Genomic DNA, 22,083 nt, shown 5'->3' on the forward strand with positions numbered 1-22,083 from the left:
ATATATATATATATATATATATGTGTGTGTGAGAAAACGGTTCCTACACATATGTGTAGAGAGTTCTCTACACACTAGCTAAAAATACAGTGGGGGCCCACATTGATTGGGTGATCCAAGCCATCCATTTTAAAGGCCCTCACATAGATAGGGTGTCTACAAAAAATCAGATCCATAGGATCATCCCAACCCTACGATGTGTGGAGGTAAAATGGACGTCTTTAAACCTTCACAAATTAGTCCATTTTTTCCCTCCACAATTCGAATGGTTAAGATGATCCTATGGATCTGATTTTTTGTGGACACCCTATCTATGTGAGGGCCTTAAAAATGAATGGTTTGGATCACCCAAACAATGTGGGCCCCCACTGTATTTTAAGCTAGTGTGTAGAGAACTCTCTACACATATGTGTAGGAATCGTTTTCTCTCTCTCTCTCTCTCTCTCTCTCTCTCTCTCTCTCTATATATATATATATATATATATATATATATATATATATATATATATATATAGCAGAAGAGAAAAGAAGAGAATTTTTTGAAAATTCTATAAAAATGAATGGTTTGGATCACCCAAAAAATGTGGGACCCATGTGATTGGGCACTCGAGCGTACCATAAGCTTGGTACGCTCGAGTGTACAATCCTTTTCCTTATATATATATATATTTGTTACGTCATGGAAACCATATTTTGCAAAAGAAAAATAATAGTGAGAAGAAGGAGAAGGTGTCACAAGTCTCGCTAAAAAATTCTCTCCCATTAGACGATTCTAATCCCTTATTTGCAGTCTAGCCGATGGAAAAGCAATAGCTAAAAGAGATTTTGCGGCATAATAAAGTTAAAATCAAGGTTTTAAATTTCGGTTTCGGAAAGCATTTCGGTCCTCACTGAAACCGAAATTTTGGAAATTCGGAAATTTCAGGCGAAATCCACAAAATCAAATAAAATAATATTTTATTTCATAGAAAATTTCAGCTGAAATTTCGGGAAAATATTAAATAATTAAAAAATCTAGAATTTCGGCCGAAATATCTTTGAAAACGATCAAAATATTGTAACGTTTTGGGTATCTACAATTTCAGTTTCAGAGTTGTGACTTCACGTGCTAATTCTTTTATTTTAATCATTTTATGATTTTTTTTATTTTATTGTAGGATTTTGTGAAAGGAGATTGGTGGTTATTTTATGACGAGGATCGTAAGCGGGTGGGCTATTGGCCAAGGGCCCTCTTTAATTCTACATTCTCTGACCATGCTGATATTCTTCAATGGGGAGGGATTGTCTATAATGCCGGTATTAAACCGTGGCCTGAGATGGGGAGTGGCCATATGCCATCTGACGACCAACAATATATGAAAGCATGTTACATTGGAGGCATGCAAATGTTACTTTATCGTGGCGGTGCAATACGCATCGAGACTGATACTCCTCGTCGTTTGATTCAAACCTCCCCATCATGCTATCCTGTTAAGACTGATGGAAGCGTGCCTGATGAGAATTATGCTATACTTTTGGGGGGACCAGGTGGAAACAATTGCTAGATTCACTTGAATCAACTCCTCTCTATGTGTCCAAACTCAAATAATGCAAACATTTGAAGCATATAATAAATTGAACTTTAGATATTGAGTTTGTCATGCTCTTAGTCATATTGGAGCCCTATTATCTCTTTCTTTTTTTTGAATGCTAGGAGCCCTATTTATCTCTGTACTCAAATGTTTAATTTTATAATCAAATTGCTAAGAAATAAAAGTGGTTAGGCTCCTTCCTAAACTGTGATCCAAATGAAAATCATAATTCTCGTCAAATGTTGCCTTGATAAGATCATCTTTGGCCACTGATCTTGGGACGGCCGCAATCTGTTGAAATTTTCGCTCAGGTTGGGTTGGCATTTTCTCGAGTTGGGTTGGGAAAACTCAATCCTATTTAATTTTGGTTTCGGTTAGGGTTGAGCCCTTGGGCAACTCCACCCGATCCAAACCCGGCCCCTTCCCTCTAATTTTATTGTGATTTTCAAAATTATAGGTTCATGGTTTCTTTTTTATATATGTTTTTCAATTTTTTTGCCCCAAGCCAACCCGAACCATACCTACCCGATTTAGAAAATCAGGTTAGATGGGTTGGCTTAGTGTTGCGAGATTTAGCAGCGGGTTGATATTGGGTTGACCCTCCTAGACCCGAGGCTCGCTTTTGGTTGGGTTAGACCTTCGTTCAAGGGCATTTCAAATTCGCTTTGATCTTCCTTCCCTTTGTGATTACCATGGTTTGAAATTTCGATTTCGGTACCGATTTCGGACCCACCAAAATCCGAAATTTTGGGCCGAAATTTGGTAAAAATTAAAAAAGATTATTTAATTCATTTCAAAATTTCGGACCGAAATTCCGAAGTTTTGTCCGAAATTTTGTAACATTTCTTCTTCTTTTTTTAAATTACATTTTCTCAAAATTTCGGACCGAAATTCCGAAATTTGGGAAAGTCAGAAATTGCAGATTTCCCCAAATTTCGGTTTCGGTCTCCACCGAAATCCAAAATTTCAGATTTCGGCCGAAATTTAAAACCATGGTGATTACTAAACCCATTATAGTTATAACATTTACAAATATTTAGGTAATTTTGGCCATCTGAGTAGCCACAATATGATTTTTAGAATTTTGAACTATGATGTATTGTTATATGCATTCAAGCGTAAGTGTTGGGACCACACGAGTACTTAGTGTCAAATTCAGCTAACTTCAATTGTTCAAGTTTGTAGATTCTAAAATTTAGTTTGATCAATTCTACAAAGTACAAACTAAGTAGTTTTATATAATGACATGATTGTAGCAGGTAAGATATTGGGAATTTTAATAGGTAAAGTGTTGCAATGAAACCATGAAGTGCTAGAATCTGACATGTGCATGACATGGATACTTACGCATTCAGAACAATCCATGTAACATTGAAATGGTTAACAGCAATCATAAACAAAACAGAGTTCCAAAGAAGAATATTTGGAGAAATTGCAGTATTTAAAGTTCAATGGTGTATTTTGGCTATATACCAGACAATACGACCATTTGCTTGACTCAATGCATGAACTTGAGTCAATCTACTATTGTATATGAATGAATATCATCCATGGAGCTCATGTTATGGTATGGAACAGCATATACAGAAGGTTCATTCATGTCATGCCCCAAACCCCACCCTGGGCGTAGGACATGACAGCACCGTACCCACAAGCATACAAGGCCTCAAAGCAATAACAGAATCACACATGTCATTCCATAACTAAATTATCAAAGTCTTTAATATTTTAATTTAATGTAATCCAATCCAAATCTCAGCACTTTCCAAGCTAACTGAAAATAAACATAAACTCAGTCTTATACAACTCAATCATAATACTCACTTCCTACTCAATAAAAGAAATAATCTAATTCTCCAAGCTAACCAGATCCAAAAGCTAAGCGTGCAATTCCTCATTCAAATCATGTGGATCAAAATCTAAAAATATTATAAACCACACTCGGCTGGAAAGCTCAGTACATAATAAAATATTATTCTAAGTGTAGGTCTAAACATGTCAAGGCTCAATATGGGTCAAACAGAACAGGTCAAATCTAAATACTGAAGTCTCAAACATGAATAATGGGTAGAGCAATAATCATAAGTACATGTCAAACAGAACTGAATGAAAGGCGCAATAAAGCTAATAATATCAAACTTGTGGTCAAAGCCAAAAGATGTCCAGAATAAGCAATTCAGCAAGAAATACATGTTTGTTGGAATTTCATCTTTTACTACTGAATTTTCATCAAGCTTTAGAATTGCTTGGCCAATGAGAATTGCATTTCACGGGTTCTAAAAACCCTTCAAATCCAAGTCCAAAAGTCTTCAAAATGTGCCTTTTAAATCCAAAATAAAGAACAGGGTGAACCATAAAATTTCCTGCCCCACTGACATGGTGGGGTCCATCTGCTGATCCCAGCATATGTTCAGATTTACATCTTGCTGATTTCAGAGCAGGGAATTTCTCCTTTTTGTCCCAGCATTTCATCTCCCTCCTTCATTGATACTCCTTGGGGTGATGGAGATGAACACTTGTATCAGTATAGTTGTGGGCTGATATCTGCAGTCTGCGCTTCTTGTATTTTGAGTAATTTCTATTTCTTTTTGTGAATAAAATTTTGCTATCTTCTCAAGAAATGATAAGGTTGCTTATTGCCTACAGATGTTTATGGGCTTATATCAGCCATGAATTAACAGGATGCATCTTTTTGTACTGACTCATTGCTTAAATTGCTTTTTGTGATACTTCTCCATTTGGCAGTACAAGTTCTTGGTTGATGGTATATGACATCACGACGAGCAACTACCTTTTGTGACTGATGAATATGGGAAAGTTAACAATATCATATATGTAAGGGAGTCGGAGTTGGTCCCTCCGATTTTACTTACTGGTGTGTCTGTCCCTGGCATGGATGTGGATAATGGTGCATTTCAGCATGTGGTAAGTTTATCTAGAAACTACCATTTGAATTTTTGCATATTCTGCTGTTTTCTTTTCCTATCAGTGGTGGAAAAGTTAATCCTTTTTCATACATTTTAATTGCCTATCTGTTGTTCATTCCTGTCATACCAATCAGCCTTCATTGTCAGGAGCCATTCATCGGGAGCCAATCACACGGCTATCGGATGCCGACTTAAGGGTTTCACGTCGTCAGCTTTCCTTACTCTTGTCTAGATATACGGCATATGATTTGCTTCCTGAGTCAGGCAAGGTTTGCATACTTCACCCGCTTTGTTAGTCATTAGTCGTTTTATATCACCGTGGGTATCCATGTGTTTGATGATTTGATGGTCATGTATCTTTTCAGGTCTTCTCACTGGATGTTAAAGTGCCTGTGGAACAAGCTTTCCATATCATGTATGAACAGGTGTACACACTTTATTTTATCTTTTAATTTGTTTCTGTAGTCTCTTCTAGTATGAATCTCTGTTATTGATCCAAAAATCTAAAACATTTCTTGGTGGCTTCGCCATTTGGATGATAGTTCTATTGCATTGTATGTTTGGAATGTCTTATTCTTGTGGCCAAAGGATTGATCTTCCTAAATTGTGGTAAGGCACTTTGTGCATTATAAAACGTAGTATCAGGCTTCAACTAAATCCTTTGAGTGGTACTTTTGTGTTTCGGTAAACTATTATATCCTTGATTTATTGGAAAAAGAATTCTTTTTTTTTTTAAGTTTCTTAAGCTAATATATCCTTGATTTATTGAAAAAAAAGACTTCATAATATTTTTAAGTTCCTAAAAATGTGTTTTCTAGTATTTGCAGCAGGCTATTCCAATATGCATTAAATTATTATGTTTCTATGGAATAATGATGATTCCGTTAGGAAATGTATACTAGTGCTTAAATTTTTCTACATGGTTGTTTTTGGTTATTGGGATTCTTTTCTAAATTATTATTAAATATTTTACACACAACTTTAGTTGTTTCCATCTGCCATGCAATCTTTAGAAGGAGATGATGATGATGATGAGAAATGAAGTGGAGAAGGAGAAGAGATGGAAAAGAAGAGTAGAGAAATGTGTGTAAAATGCTTAAGGATACAAGAGTCCTCCTTTGTCTTATATTAATATCGAATATGTATTACAATGACAATAATACCCTTAATGAGATTGAAACAAATAAAGAACATGTATAAAACTAATATACGTCACTACTCTCAATATACACCTAACAACATTCACTACTCTCAATATACACCTACAACATTACACCTAAAGCTGGAGCATATAAATCAAACATTCCTAGCTTGACACAAGTATCCTTAAGAAGTGTAGACCCTACAACTTTAGCGAAAATATCGATAAGCTGATGTGGTGAGGGAACACAAGGAATCACCAGCGGGTCTCAATGAGCTTCTCTCAAACAAAGTACACGTTAACTTCAATATGTTTGGTTAGCTCCCATAAGACAAGTCAGAGGCAATGCGGATAGTTGCTTTATCTCGCAATGAAGAGGCGTAGGTCCACTAGTAAAAAAATGCTATATCAGAGATAAGAGAACAACAAAGTCACATAAGCTCACATGTGCCAAGGGGCGCAGCCCCTATTTTACTCTGCAACACTAGAGCGAGAAACAACAGATTGTTCTTTGCTCTTCCATGAAAACATATTCCCTTCTAGAAAGGCACAATATCCATTATTGGAGAGATGATCTATGCAAGATCCAACCCAATCTGCATCAGTGTAACCATTGAAGGAATGCTGCTCCGAGAAATGCCCGAATGAGGCACACATGTTTTGTTGAGCTGCTTTATCTCGCCGACCCATTTCCCAATTCCTTCAAAAGCATGGTTTTAAATTTAAGCTGAAACACCGAAATTTCGGATTTCGGTTGCGACCGACACCGAAACTACCAAAATCTGAAATTTTGGCCGAAATTTCAGCTTCAGCTACGTCCGAAACCGAAATTTCAAACCTTGTTCAAAAGTGCTTACATCCCAGGCATGCAGAAGACACCCAGATTGACAACCAATAGAGCTGAAGATCGGAGCAACGATTAGGCCCTGTTCATTTCAGATTCTGACAACCGATGGTGCAGCCCCAACCTGATAATTGGACCAAAATTACATTTAATTTTGGCCGAATAATTGGGTTGGGGCCTCACCATCAGTTGTCAGAATCTGAAATGAACAGGGCCGTAGGGTTCTACTCTAGATCTTACAGAAATGCTCCCGAGGCCACGGCTACCTCTTTCCTAGCACATCATCTACGACAGCTTCAGACGGTAGCATCAAGAGATCTTCATTGTTGCTCACAGGCCCCACCTTTTTCCACTCTTTTACTCTTCATTCTCTAGCAGTTCAACTCTGAACAATCCTTTGATATGAGCACATCTTGCACTTGTTGCTTGTTGAGACTCATGAAGGTTAATTTGAAAGTGATTTTATTGAATAATTTGATCCTGGAGGTCAATGATGGTGTTTCGTTTTGACTTCAGAATCCTGTTGTCCATTTTTATTTTTATTTTTTTTTGCAGGGCCTTGCTGTTGTGCCTCTTTGGGATGATTACAGGGGACAGTTCTCAGGGATGCTGACTGCTTCCGACTTCATATCAATCTTAACAAAGGTATGCATTATTATGTCGTTATAAAACTATCTCATCTTACCCATTCGAAAAAAAAAACTCATATTTTGATAATATATAGAAATTTCCATCAGTATTATATTTGGCTACTTGTTTTATTTCTCTTTGTCTCTGATTTATAAATGCTTTAAGTTTTGACAGTTGATACTGACTTAGCACTAGAATATAAATCATACTTGCATTATTTCCTTTTCGATGTTTACAACCATGTTCTTTGTCTTTTTCACGGGCATCGGTTACTAGGAAGCATAGCTTTGCTCTGAAGCTCAGAAAAAAAAAAAAGGAAAAGTCCAAAAGTAATTTTATAATCATAGTCAAATGTTATTTTCTTTTTAGAATTGCAATGCGCTAAGGAGAAAAAAAATGAAATTTTGTGATCATAGTCAAATGTTATTTTCTTTTTAGAATTGCAATGCGCTAAGCAGCTTTTCTCCTCAATTTTTTTGCATATTTATGCTTTTTATGTCTATTTTCTGTATATCCAGTTTTATCTTGTTCACAGGAGATTATGAATAACGACTTCAATCACAAAATAGCTGGAAAAATAGAAACATAGCTTTTTATGCCTATTTTTGTTTCTTATCAACTTTATTGATCAGATGATGCCAAATATATCACCGGTTCACACATTCTCATTGATCAAATGAGGCCAAACATATCACAGATTCACATGTCTTCACTGATCAGATGAAGGCAAATCACCTAGCTAGAGGTTCAGATAGGTGCATATTCATTTAAAAGTCAGTCCTTGTCAAAACGCAAAACCTGAGATAACTTCATATAGAAAATCAAACAATATAGACACATTGAACATAAAACTGGGTTCGGAACTCAAATGCATGGAACTGTTACCCATGTATGATATAGATCAAGAGAGGAGTAATCAATTATTTAAGCCAATGAGAATCTGCTTACAAATGGTTTACAATTTCTCGCATAGAGGTGTAAGTACCTATAATTGCAACTGAAAAACCCAACACTAAAATATCCAAAATAGTCATCAACCCAAAACCACACCTCCTAGAAGCTGTAGAAATCTTCAGATAGCACATGCATGGCAATAATATTGAAAATGTGATACTTAGAAATGACCCAGTAAGTGCCATTATGTATCCAAACAGTGGAACCGTCAAGGCTACAACTGCAGTGCTAATCACTAATAGAGTTCTAATAAGAAGGCTAATAGCTCTATTGTTGTAGATCGAAAACCATTCTTCAATGGCAGTGGAGATTGATGAAATCGTCACTGCATATTTAGTAAATGTATTGATCAAGGTGGTGTAAATTGCTATCTTTGAGCTCAACTTTCCAATAGAGAGATTCAGTGTCACTTGAGATTCTACTCTGTCCCCATACATGAGATAGCCTTGAATTGCCATTGTTCCATACGTGAAAGTGCAAAAAACAAAGCAAAGGAGCAACACCTGTAATGAAAGAAAAAAACACAAGGGAAAGATCAGTAGTATTGATAAAGACATTGGTAGCAACTATAAGATGTGACTGACAAATATAATAGAAAAACAAAGTTGGAGAAATATTATACATCCTTCTTTTTCTTTACCTTATGCCCTGTATGGATTGCGAGAATTTTCGAGAAAAGTTTGGAAAGAGAAAATAATTCTTAAAGTTTCTATTTTTTAACCATGAAAAAAGACAATTTGAACCAACCCTGTTCGATTTTTACTCAGGGGGTCCTTCAATTTGAGATAATATCCCTATAAATTAAGGGAAGTGATATATCCGCCCCTTTTGATTACTTTGGACACCCAGCAGTAGTGTACGTGGCAATCAGACCCATTGAATCCTTCTGACGTGAAGTACATCAGGCCCTCTGCAGGCAGTGTACGTGGGAATCAGACCCACTGAATCCTTTTGACTTGAAGTACATCAGGCCCTCTGCAGGCAGTGTACGTGGCAATCAGACCCACTGAATCCTTCTGACGTGAAGTACATCAGGCCCTCTGCAGTCATTGATACACTGCTGCTGGGTGTCCCAAGTAATCAAAAGGGGCGGATATATCACTTCCCTAAATTAACCATAATTACATCATTTCCCTCTAAATTGTGGAAAGACAAAATTTCTAAGAAAAAATTGTTGGTCCGAAATATTTTTCTTGCAATCTAAAAAAGGTCTTAAAGAACTTATGTTTCTTTACCTTAGAGAACTGACTTCTATCTTTCATAGAAGTATATATGGTGGGGAATGTTGCATGCCCACAATAACAAAAGGCATATAAACTTCCAGCAATTGGCATTCCACTCATATTAAGGAGTCTTCCTCTTCTATAAAACCCAACACCATCAACTGCACCAGCCCAAAAAACAGAACCCACCACAATAAGAGAAACCAAAACTCCTCCAGTGAAGACATAATCAAGCAAACTCAAAATCTTGGACCGTATGGTAGGCAAAACTATAAGTGCAGATAGCAAAACAAATGCTTTTTTCCCTCCAAGTCTTATCCCAAAAATCTCGAAACTTGCATTTGGAAATAACTTATGTAAGTTATCACCTTCCGATAATAAGAACACAATTGCAACTAGATAAAGCTGAAGATACGTTAAAAGGACAATTGTTACTCTCCCCTTATATCCGAAAGCACGTTCGCCTATGTCAGGGTAGGTTTTAATCGATGGGTGTGTATCCATACATCGCCTTAGGAGTATCCCTGTGTAGAAACAAAGGATTCCCACAAAGAAAAGAGGTATCAAGCTCAACCATCCTCCTTCTGAGAGTGCAAAAGGAATTGATAGAATTCCAACTCCTGAGAAACAGTTAAGACCAATAATCATTTCAAACATTGAATCGCATAAGGGAACTAATAGCAACACTAAGACCATCTGCTTTGGTTTGCTTATGATGGTTAAAGGTAAATTTTAGCAACAGTCAATTTCGAATATGAATGATTCATTTATCAATAATAAAGCTTTTGTGTATCAAAACTATTTCAAACACTAAACAAGTAAATCTTATATTCTACACATAACCATGCAGCAATAATAAAGGTCATCTAACACCACTGAAGATATCAAGCAATATAAAATGTTAAGGCAATGAAATTATCATCATATTATACTGACCCATTCGAAGCAAAACTCAAGACCAATTCAGAATGTTTGAACACCAAAATTAACGCAAAACCCAATTTATCATGGCGTCAGTAGCAAGTTATATGTTAATCCAATTAATTTTAATGCTAGTAAGCACCCTAGTGTAGAGAGAACAACTTGATATGAAATATTACAATCTCAGGGTCAGTAATGAATATAACCTGAATTATTATTTTTCAACACTACGCTTATATATTGTTTATTTAAGACATCTTGGAAGATTATCCTAACAGACCCAATCTGCAAACTGGCCTTTAACTCAAATGTTAAGGAACCTGAATATGGAATACAAGACAAATCTAAACAATCATCAATTTTCAACATTAATTCTAAACATGTTAAATGGGACATCAGAAAACGTGTCAACTCTTAATCCTGTCAAAACAGTAATTTTTGAAATGCTTTTAATAATAAAACTGTCACTTGACCCTAATGAGTCCTTCAACTTTTTAGCTATTTTCTTTCATTTTTGACATCATTATAACCAATAACCTCTGTTCAAATAAATGATTTAAAAAAAAACAAATGTAGCATTAAGAAAATTGTTGTTGTATCGTCATGTCAGTATTATCAACTCCAAAGATACGAGCTTATCTGTATTATGGAGCCATCTGCAAATGAAAATACACTTCCATTCATTTTTATCTTGACCTTTACCTCATTATTTATTAACCCTGAACCTATAAATATTTATATGATCCAAAAGACCTTAATTCCCTTTAGAGAACAAAAATAAATTCAACTTGTTTAGCGGGCATATTCTAGAAATACCAGCGACTAAATGCCCACATTATCCCTTTCTACTTCAATAGTTGCATCAAGAAAAATGTTTGACATTGCCCTGAGCTACCTGAGAAACATCGTTTTGGACATGATATTGAATGAGGAAAATTATTCGATTCATCATCTAAAATATAACTGAAAAAAAAAAAAAAAACAGAACACTTATTTTCTAATTGTATACGCTGTGCATATTCAGAAAAATCACTGAAAGATTTAATGTGGGGATAGGGAATTAGATTCTAAGGCAAAACAAGACTAACAGTTGCAGTCTCTTTACCCTACTTAAAATTATAATACACTGAAAATCTCCTTTTAGTTCAGTTGAAGAAAATTATATATAATCCAAATGAAAAAACAATTTATATACTAAAAACTTTTCTAACAAAAATGCTTTCAAGCTTAAAAATTTCATAAAAAAATCAAAATGTGACTCACATATACTTGTATAAATATAATGCTAAACATGAAGTTAATTGTTTCAGTGCATCATTCAAAAGAGAATACTCAGTCACAACAGAATTGTTTCTCACATCGTTTAATTATAAACTCACTCCTGACCATTATAAACATCTCCACTTTTCACAAGATGAACTTTGGTCATAACATCCTGACATTCAAGACTATTTTAGTACATAATGAAGAGACTCATGCCCTGTGTATTTTCTGAACATACATTAAATGAGATGACTTCATATGTAAATGTTTTCTTCAATTTGATGCAAATAATAAACATGGACCGTGTAAAACGACCAAAGTCTTATCAATGAACCCAAAAAAAAAAAACACAGTCATAATCATTTTTATGCCTTGACGATTATTTCAACACCCTTTTAGCGAAACATGTGATCAATATATGTACTATTCAACATCCCTTTGGAGTAATAAACTTTTAAATCTCTTTTAAAGAAAATCAGGTCATGAATATGATGGAAATCAAAACTAAAGTTACGCATGTACAGTTCACACTCTACACAGGAGTATAAAATCAGACCATACATCCCTATTGACTCATAATTTTTCTTTATGGACCAGTAGTACTAAAACCACCATGCTTTAAACCTATGTCACAAATGTCATTCTCGGGAATTTCTCGGTAAGGGAAAATCTCGGGATATATTAATTTTTATTAATTTTTTCGGGTTTATATCGGGAAAAGAAAGGTAAAAATAAAATTATATAAAAATATTAAATTTAAGAAAAAAAATATAAAATAAAAATATCGTGAAAAAATCGGGATAATATCGTGATATTATCGGGATATTTTATGATAAAAATGAAAATATCGCTATAGTTTTAAAATCTCGGGATTCTTTCGAGATTTTGTCGTTTTATCAAAATATCGCGATAAAAACCCTATATTTTGAAAATATCGGAGATATTTGTGACATAGCTTTAAACAATTATCCTAGCCCAACCCATATTGTAGCATTGTATAACTGTAAAAAATAATTACGTTTTTCAAAACTATGTTTCAATCAAAGAATTCGTGGTCTAGCTAACTATGAACATATATCAAACATGATTAATCTACATATTTTCCAAAAAGAATATACTTCAACAAAAGAATTTCAACAACATGTTCTGACTTATTTTCCCAAACGAAATCTGAAAAAAAAAATATTTACTAACGCCAAACTAACCTCAGTTATTACCAAAACTAACCATACGCCTCTTAAATTCAATGAACATAACTCAGTACAACAACTTGCAATTCTTAATCAAATAAAACAAACCACTGATAGCACGATTCTAATCAAAACCAATGAAGGACTAGCACATGCAATAACTTAATAGTTTAAAACTCTTCAATCTTTTGAGCACATTTAAAGGATTACATATAAAATTTTCAGGCGACATAATTAAAAATATAGACAAATCAATCTTTACAACGAGATTATATAACTACACTACCTGATTTCTAACCATTAATGACTAAGGAATCGCTACAAGGTTGAACCATCCATATACACTATACTTTCATTCACAGATCTATGAATGTGAACACTTAAAACAAAAAAATTTAGCAAGGAATCCATAAAAGCCTAATGCAGCATGTCCCATGCTAGTAATCAAATCCTCTAAATTGTATTTGACAGAGAAATTTTCAAATAACCAAATAGATCAATCTTCATGGCAGCTTATAATCAAAGAATAACCAAGAGAATTATCTCAATGAAGCTCAGGATTCTTAGCCAATGAAACATATGACACAATCTTATAATGTTTATGAAAATCCTAAAGTTATGCTCTGTAGAAAACACATGATCAATCCGTAGATTATAACAGGCAAAACTCATAATCATTAAAGATCACTGATAAAATAGAGAAAGTTAAAAAAACTCGTAGAATAAGGATCTATAAAAACATATAATTGAATTTTAAATTAACAAATCTCATAATTTTCGAAAAATTAATGAACCAGATAAAATTGTAGAAATCAAATAACAAAGATCCGTAGAAACAAACAACAAATTTATAGATCTCACAGTAAAAAAATGAGAAACTACAGAGATCATCTAACGAGGATAAATTTTACAATTTTTCAGAAAAAAAGATTAATAAAGAGATATAAAATTGTGGAAATCATGTGGAGAAAGTCTAAGAAAACTCATAAACAATTCATAAATGAACAAATTCTTGCAATATGTACCTTTCATCAAGCTATTCTCTTTCTTTTTTTCTTCTTTTCACAGATCAATGAAATGCCTTAATAAAAACTCAGATCTGAATCTCTTTGAACCAACTCCTTTGATTTTACGAAGAACTAGCTTAGATCTAAGAAGGTAAAGATCAGATCTAGGGTTTTTAAAATAATGACCTTATCGCCCGATACATCTTTGAGCTCTAAGGTCTCCTCAACTGTGGCCTCCCAATCCAATAAATCCTCGGGTTCCCTCCCACCATCAAACTCCGGGATCTCTATTTTGATACCATTTTCCCACCGATTATCATAGCGAACAAATGGAGGCTCAGGATTAGGTGGAAACCGCCTTGGATGATTGGGACCTCCTCTGCCATGTCCCATAGGAATCCTAATTTCTTCCTCATCGTCCCCGGCATCCTCAAACCCCGGAGGTAGTGGAGGGGTTGGTGATTGCCCCAGTAAACTTATTCGGTCAATTTTTGCCGCTAACTCCTCTTGGTTAAGGGTCAAGGCCCGAAGTTGTTCCTCATGTCGACGATCTAGCTGCTGAAACTGCTCTGTCTGGCGGTTTTCAATCTGTTGCAGCCGCTCCATCAATGCGGCAAATGAAGAGTTAGGAAACTCCTCCTCAGGATCAAACACAGCAGTTTGGCGTGGTGCCATATCTTCTAATACTGTAACTAGCAGATTGAAGGATTGTCCGAAGGACGTGTTTGTGATTTCAAATGAAACACAGTGAGAGTGCCATCATAATTCCAGTTCCAGCAACAATTCTTCCACAATGATTGAAGCTAAAGGAGACTTGATATTGTGGAAAAAGCTCAATTCTGAATTGAGGAGATAGAATGAAATGCTACAGACTTGAGTTATGGAATATAGATCCAGAGTGATGGATCTAGTGAAGAGAAGTGAGAGAAAAAAAATACAGTTCGAGCAAGAGAGGACTTGTTAAAGACAGAGCTTCACACAATGCTCGCTACAATCTGAGATGCATTTGCTCGTTCGGATCAAGGAAGAATGAGAATTCTCTCCTAATAGTGGCTTCGTGACAGATCTAGTAGAAATTGTGCAATACTCGATAGATCCAGCGCTTAGGACTTCCAGGATCTGCAAAAGATCAAGATCTTTTGCAAATTTAACTCCGTTAAGAACGAGAAACAATACTTTGTTTTTTTTAACACTCCTGGTCCTCGCTGTAACTCAGAGAAATGAGGAATCAAAAACTAGATGTGAATGTCTTCAATGATCTGAGAGTGGAGTGTCATGCAAGAATCTCAGAATAGTGATCTATGAATTGCAAAATTCAAAAGAAGAATTTTCATTCTCTAATTTTCATTCTCTACTTCTAAACAAGATTTAGAATTAAAGGACGAACAGAGAGACAGTAAAAAAAACATAAAATATTTAGAAGTTTGCTGGAGTACTACAAGAAAACAAGAAACTAGTTGGATCGGTGAGAAACTGATTTGCATCCACTAAGGAAAAACATAGATCTATAGTATTTGGAGCAAGATTAGGAGAAATAAACTGAGAGAGAAAATTTTGGAGAGAATAGCAACAAAAACTATCAAACGAGCACTTTAGGATCAGAGAGAAATAGAAATTTCTTCTCAATTCAAAGCTCTGATACCACGTCTGATGTGGATCCGTTAAAATCAGCAATAGATCGAGTAGGAATTAGAATTTCAACTTAAAGAGTTTAAGATCAAAGAAGTAGCTTGCTCAATCGGACTCTGAATTTGTTTCCTTATCAGACATTCACATTTCATTCGATCTTAGAGTTACTTGGGAACAAAACACGGATAAGCAATGGAAGAACACAAAGAGTACTTATAGCTTGGATATTCAGGTTTACAAAACAGTAGCTTAAATGGAAATTTGCAAAGAAGACAATTCGAGTTCCATGTTTGACTCTCAAACCGGAAACAAAAAGAGTGAAGAAATCTTACAATCCATACCTTCTTCTACTCCTCTACTCCAACTCTAAATTCTCAGATTTCATCAGTCCTTCAAATGGAGACCCTCTCCTCTATTTATGGAGGGAGGTGGGATCCTTGAACCTACCAATGGCTGCCACCTGTCATCTTTGACAGCTCAAGGACAGCTGTATTAGGCCACATGTCAATGCTACATGAGACTAGCAAGTGGTCCCTTGTACACATGTCAAGCATCTCATTGACACATCCTCACCCTCCTTTTTCACTCTCATTACAATCCTACCATAAACTATTTACAGATTATGCAAAACAGCCATACTAGCTATCTTTTGAAGCTTTATTCTTCAATCTTTCGGATCTTCTTAAAGTTTTAGGATGCTCCCTCTCATTCAAATATTCCCCTTCCTTTGCTTCAGCTACATCATGTAAGTCATGTAAGTCCATATCCTCATCATTAAGTTTACCTGAATCTTGGATTTAGGTATGTCCTCAATTTCTCAAATAAATATGTCACTCTTCCTCTCATCTTTAGGGCCATGGCCCATGGCCATCTATGGAGAAACCGATGCCCTTCATAGGTAATTTCTCCTTTTGTATTTAGGGATGTGTCCACTATTACAGAAGCTGGTGAGCTTCTCACAAATTGTTTTCGCATTTGTAGCCATGAAAATCTGTTACGCTCAAAGGAATCAGAAGACAGCACATGCCTGCTGGCTCTCCACATTTCTTCACCATTCTTGTAGCCTGATTTGGAACCCAAGCTTCATCTGTATTTATTGGGATGGATATATCTATATATTATGGGTTGTATCGAGCATATCCCATGTGTTCTACTAGGTGGTTACTTGATCACTGAGATACTCGGTATCCAGAATGATAATTTCCGTTATCTTTGCTTGCTAACTTGTGATTACAAATTCCTCTGCGAAGGACATGGTTCATCGTCTACTGACAATTGGCAACACTTAAAGTACCTTTCTCATCGCAAGATAAATGCTATCAGATAGGCGACCCTTCATCAGTTGGGGGGTCTTCGTGATATAGCAGTGTTTACCTCATAGACTTTTTTCGAGAGTTCACACACACACACACACATATTTATCAGAATTTTGCTGTCTTCAGGATTATACTTTGCAGGTCAAGTATTGAAGCACTTGTGTTGTACTGGTCAGCCATGGCACTGGGATACGAGACAGTTCCCTCACTTCATGCTAGTTATTTACTCGTTGACATCTACATTTAGTTATAGTCTCTCATTGATTAGAAGCAACCATTAATATTCGTATGCCTTAGATATTCTCGTAGGAACTGAGATAGTTTCAGTGTCCTGGATTCTCCATCAGAAGTTTATGTCACAATACCTTCCATTTGTACCCTGTACTACATGAATTTTGTCAAGCTCTGGCTACCCCCCACGCGCTGGTGTTCACAACATTTGAGAATGTATCATCATCCCAGATATAACTGATCGATTTGGTAGAATGACTTTGGAAACTCATGAGCTGGAGATTTGACTATCAATTAGCTTGAGCATTGTTGTTGTAAATAGCTCCAAAGAATGATCACAAGATCAATTTTATAGAATAGAGAATTTTAGTCTTTTCTCTTTTAGATCTAAGAGACCATATTGACCGGTATGTAACAGATTTGGTCGACTAAATGGTAAAAGGGGAGATGTAAATATTTTTTAAGGTATCATTGGTTTCTATAGTCTATTGCATATATTGAGAAAAGGTGGTTTCCTTTGTAATGTGGCACACTATCTGACAATCCCTAACCTTTTGACAATGGAATTTTTTTCTTTTCAGCTGTGTTTAATTAGTCACTGTAAAATGTTAACATTACATTAACCCTTTGATGGAGAAGATGAACATTAGTATTTCACAATGTAACTAGGAACTACTTTCTTTTTCATGAGCTGGACCTCAAGGCATGCCAAAACTTCATTCCACATTACTTTTTGTTGACCCAATTTATGTAAACGACTTCTTGCCTCTCTCTACAACATACATACATACGCCCCAACAAACAAGAACATCATAAGCCCCACAAATAGGAACATGTGTAACTCCTGCGATAAATTTCTCAATCTAAGTTGACAAGTGGTGAGTTTTAAAATCATAGATTATATAATAATCTAGAAGTTGCAGACATTTGTGCCTTGTGCTCTTACTATCATATACTTAATTCCCAAAAGAGTCTAAGAAATCATGAAAGTCAATACCAACCTAAAACAAAACATTCCACAAGAAGAGAGCAGACACTTCATTATATTAGAGGAAATAACAAATTTTATGGCAAAGTTTCCTATTATTTAACTTAACCAAAGATCTTGGACCTTCTCTTACTTTTTCATATTTCAACACTAAAACATGTATTCCTAAGCCAATCTTTGCTATTTTACCTTATTTCTCAACAAATAATAACGAAATCAAAGCAAGGTCATGAAATCTAAAAACACATCTATGAGGTCAAAGCACCGAAAATGAAATTACACAAAAATCTGTAACGTTTATTACTATACACCAACAACAATCTGAAAAATAAGCAAATTGATAGGAATTTAAGCGGTATTAGTGAAATGAAACCTCTTTTAATGCTAATATTACCTAAGAATTTAACTTAAAGCAGAAATAAAATGAGAACTACGAGTTACACATCAGAGAATATAACTCTGTCCCTGTAGTTTTTGTTGTTTGTTTTTAAATGCCAGTTATCCTAAGAACTTCAAAAAATGAATGCCACTGCAGTCCTATCTAAATTACCACATTTATCCTCTCTGTTTACAAAAAAATGACTAAGGCAAGAAGTATGAAGAAGACAAGCAAGGAATCTTTATTAGGAGGAAGGAAGAGAGAGAGACCTGACATTGCGTTGAGTCCATCAAGGAGAGTTGGGATAAAGCTAGTGGTTGGCTGTTCATTCGCCATTTTCTCAGCTTCTGGGATTTGGGATTGATAGTGTGATGGATGAAGGAGGATTTGGGATTGATAGTGTGATGGATGAAGGAGGATTTGGGATTGATAGTGTGATGGATGAAGGAGGATTTGGGATTGATAGTGTGATGGATGAAGGAGAGGCTGGCTAATATGGATACACTCCTCACTAAGTATAACATGGTTACGTCTTGTTTGTGATCGGTTCGAATCTACTACTATATCGAACAAGAGTATGAAAGAAGAATTAAACTGAAGGCTGATATTTTCCCCGCAAGCTTAAGAGTAAGAAAGAAGCATTATTGAGTGGGCGCTGATATTTCTCCCTCCAAGCGTCAGAAAGAAGCCTTACGCTGAAGGTCCCGTCCAGTTTTTTTAAAAATGAACATGAGTATGAAACAAGCATTAAACTGAAAGCTGATATTTTCCCCCCAAGTGTAAAAGTAAGAAAGAAACTTTAAAACTGAAGGCTGATTCTCTCTCTCTCTCTCTCTCTCTCTCTCTCTCTCTCTCTCTCTCTCTCTCTCTCTCTCTCTCTCCAGTTTTTTTAAAAATGAAATATGGCCCACACAATAGGATAATCCAAGCCGTCAATTTGATAGGCCACATCATAAATAGGTTGTGTCCCAGAAAACCATTTCCATATGATGATCCTAGCCCTCAGATTTAAAGAGAAATTGCTTATTATGGAAACCTCTATAGATTGGAGGGTTGTGATCATCCTATGCAAATGATTTTGGGGCACAACACATGTACATTATGGGCCATTAAATGGACGGATTGGATCATCCTCTGGTGTGGACCGTACAATTCAATTTGAAAAATATGGGTAGGGCCTACGATTGGGCCTTAATGTTACTGTACGACCACAACTCCAAAGGATGATCCAAACCATCCATTTGATGGGCCACAATGTAAATAGGTTGTGCCCCAAAATCAGGGCGATGGAAACAATCTAAAACCTTCCATTTGAGTAGCTTTCAGTACATTGGCATCCAACAAAGAAGGACATAATTAAATCTCCATGAATTGAAGGGTTTTGGATCATCCAACAGTCCTCATTTTCGGGCACAGCCCATCTATGAAAGGGCTAAGAATTGTATTCATGTGGGCACCACTATCTTAGTTCCTCTTTATCCAGTGTTTAAAGAAAAGCTTCCATGCAGAAATTCTTTGCCTATATTCTACAACTGCCAGCAAAACTATATTTACTACTACCATATTTTGCCATTCAAAATGTTTTAGTGGGTTTTCCCTGTGAGGTTACATATTGTTTAGATGGTAGCACCCATGGACCATACCATGAATAGGCACGGTTCAAAGACTAGTAGGAGGCCTACTCAGTTCAATCAAACCGATCTCATAGTTAAAGCAGTGGACTTTGTACCGTAATGCCAATCAGATGAATGGTCCAGATCATCGAGCAACACAATCAAATGGACATCACAGACATCTACGCCTGTGATGATCTCCCAACTCATTTTGGCATTGTTTGATTGTCTTCTTCGGGTGGAAAAGGAAAGTGAAATGTAGCCAAATTTAGGGGTGTTTGGTTGTCAAGGGAAAGAATACAAGTGGACATGAGCCAACAAGGACTTTTCCTCTCTTTTTAGGTGACAGGTTATCCAACCAAACGGCCATGTTTAGCAACAACAAAAGCTTTCTCCATGAAATATCTTACCCAATGGCTTGGAAGGGCGGCAAAGGGAGAGAGACCTGAGAAGGACTGAGGAGAGTATGAGAAAACGCTAAAAAAATAAATAACTAAGGGAAATGATAAGACAACCATGCTTTTATATTTACGGGTGATTGCACGCATCCGTAGGGAATAGTCCTGCCCTAAAAAATGAGGTGGGGATACCCTATGTCATTGCAAAAAACTAACATCCCCAGCAAAAATTAAAAGAAACAATATGGTCGTGGCCTTCATGGCTGCCAAATCTCTGATGTAAGAATATAATCTTTCCTTTATCTAAGCCCATTGAAATAAGCAATGGGATTGGTATTGACACCCATAAATGCAGACGACACCACCCATGTAAGTTTCTCCCAAGTTGTATACAGTTTCTCCAAACAAAAAACCTGGTATGGGTAAACAATACCAGCCTCCAACATAAAAAGTAATAATCAAATCTTTTATACTTATTTTTGAGTCATCAGCAATTCTAGCAGTCCAAATTTGTGTATAAATATAGGTTTTGCAAGTAATATAACATATCAAAAAACTTGTTTTTCTCAACTATATAGTTCCACCCATAGCTGAGAATAAACACTTAGAATTTTATTTTCTGAACCCACCTTTTCTTCCACTGCTGCGCCCACCTCTTCCTCCACGACCACCACCGCCACGGCCACCACCATGGGATTTCTTATCAGCATCTCCTTTTCCAGGCGCCTTCATGTTATCCGGCAAGGGGATTATCTTATCGATGCACTTCCGGAAGCTAAAATCATCAACAAATCCATCCTCCCTTATAAGAAAGAAGCAATGGCTTTTGAACAGGGGGTGATCGCGGATTTGGAATGCATGGATCCCTCGACCGATCTTTTTCTCGGCTCTAGATGGCCCTTCTTGAGCAAGTCCAGCAACATCATGTGCTCATACTGTTAACAGAATGGATGTATATGAGTTCAATGCGACTAAATGGTCAATAATTAGGTTTATGATGTTTATATATAACTTGAGACATGAGAGCCAATTATAATGGTAAGCATGTATCCATGCAGCAAGGTCTATATGTAGATAATGAATACAGAGCTTGTCACAATTAGATCAGGTAGAGCAACCTCCCAACCACAGGTAGAGCAACGTCCCAACCACAATACAGTTGGTGAGGGGTTATGGTGTCCATTTTAAAAGAAATATGATCTTGTAAAATAGCTAGGCACGGAACTTAACAAAGTGACACATGACTGTAGGAAAGATGCTATGAGATACGCCCCGTACACGTACTTACATATAAAAAAAACTGATTATTTGTCATAATTTGCTAGAAAATAAATATGGTACTCATTTAACAAAGTAATAGTTTTAGGAATAAGCAGCTATATGTCTCAAAGAATGATGAGATAATCAAATAACAATGCATTCATCAATCTAATCTCTAATCTAGTTATGTTCGGTCTCTACTATGCATAGAGAAAGAGAGACTAATAAGATACAATGAATATAATATTGAATGAGTGTTTGTTTAGTTTTTTAGTTTTAGCGGGTAACAACAAATATTAGTTAAATAAGAGTTAATGATAAAAGAACCAAAAAAGGGAAAAACCAGAGGTTAAAAACTAACCAGAGAGATTTTAAACCGTTTTTAAATCTTTTTAATCTGATTTACTCTTACCCCCTATTTGTAGGGGGTCGACTCCCAAATTCACAGAGTGCGAAATTTTTGCGCTCTGCGAAATTAGGAGTTATCCCAATTCGAAAGTTGTGAATTGGGCCCTAACACTGACAGGTCGGCAAGATTTTAGAAAATGTGATTTTTCGTCCTTTTGGCTTCGAAAAATGTGATTTTTCATCTCTTTTG

At 35.9% G+C, this 22,083-nt stretch overlaps 2 protein-coding genes across 4 annotated transcripts in view; one reads left to right on the top strand and one right to left on the bottom strand.

Moving 5' to 3' along the window:
• The window catches only part of LOC143885770 (protein neprosin-like), a 28,974-nt gene extending 27,355 nt beyond the window's left edge, over positions 1–1,619 (top strand). Inside the window, exon 10 of the mRNA XM_077389837.1 lies at positions 1,158–1,619. Coding sequence (XP_077245952.1) covers positions 1,158–1,544 — 387 coding nt within the window. The 3' untranslated portion in view covers positions 1,545–1,619. The remainder of the gene's footprint in view (positions 1–1,157) is intronic.
• Positions 1,620–8,010: 6,391 nt separating this feature from the next.
• Positions 8,011–18,625, bottom strand: LOC143885790 (amino acid transporter AVT1I-like). Of its 3 annotated transcripts, none has more exons than XM_077389852.1 (3): positions 18,484–18,625; positions 9,303–9,910; positions 8,011–8,570 (listed from the first exon to the last, which is right to left on the bottom strand). In XM_077389852.1, exons 1-3 carry the CDS (start codon positions 18,548–18,550, stop codon positions 8,058–8,060), a joined length of 1,188 nt encoding a protein of 395 aa, XP_077245967.1. In that variant the 5' UTR covers positions 18,551–18,625; the 3' UTR covers positions 8,011–8,057. The 3 variants fall into 3 exon arrangements, with proteins under 3 accessions (XP_077245967.1, XP_077245969.1, XP_077245968.1); XM_077389854.1 differs by lacking the exon at positions 18,484–18,625 and adding an exon at positions 15,642–15,677; XM_077389853.1 differs by lacking the exon at positions 18,484–18,625 and adding an exon at positions 13,690–15,634.
• Between the last annotated feature and the right edge of the window lie 3,458 nt (positions 18,626–22,083).

The sequence above is a fragment of the Tasmannia lanceolata genome, unplaced genomic scaffold, assembly GCF_043159265.1.
Source record: "Tasmannia lanceolata isolate RefF3 unplaced genomic scaffold, GAP_Taslan_0.1 ptg000009l, whole genome shotgun sequence".
NCBI classification, from domain to species: domain Eukaryota; kingdom Viridiplantae; phylum Streptophyta; class Magnoliopsida; order Canellales; family Winteraceae; genus Tasmannia; species Tasmannia lanceolata.

Excerpts from the sequence above, each read along its gene's own strand:
- LOC143885790 (XM_077389852.1), bottom strand. The coding sequence starts at position 18,550 with ATGGCGAATGAACAGCCAACCACTAGCTTTATCCCAACTCTCCTTGAT. Across the intron at positions 9,911-18,483 it reads TGGACTCAACGCAATGTCAG|GAGTTGGAATTCTATCAATT; the intron begins GTCTCTCTCTCT and ends ACTGTTTCTCAG. Across the intron at positions 8,571-9,302 it reads ATAGAAGTCAGTTCTCTAAG|GTGTTGCTCCTTTGCTTTGT; the intron begins GTAAAGAAACAT and ends CTTTCATTACAG.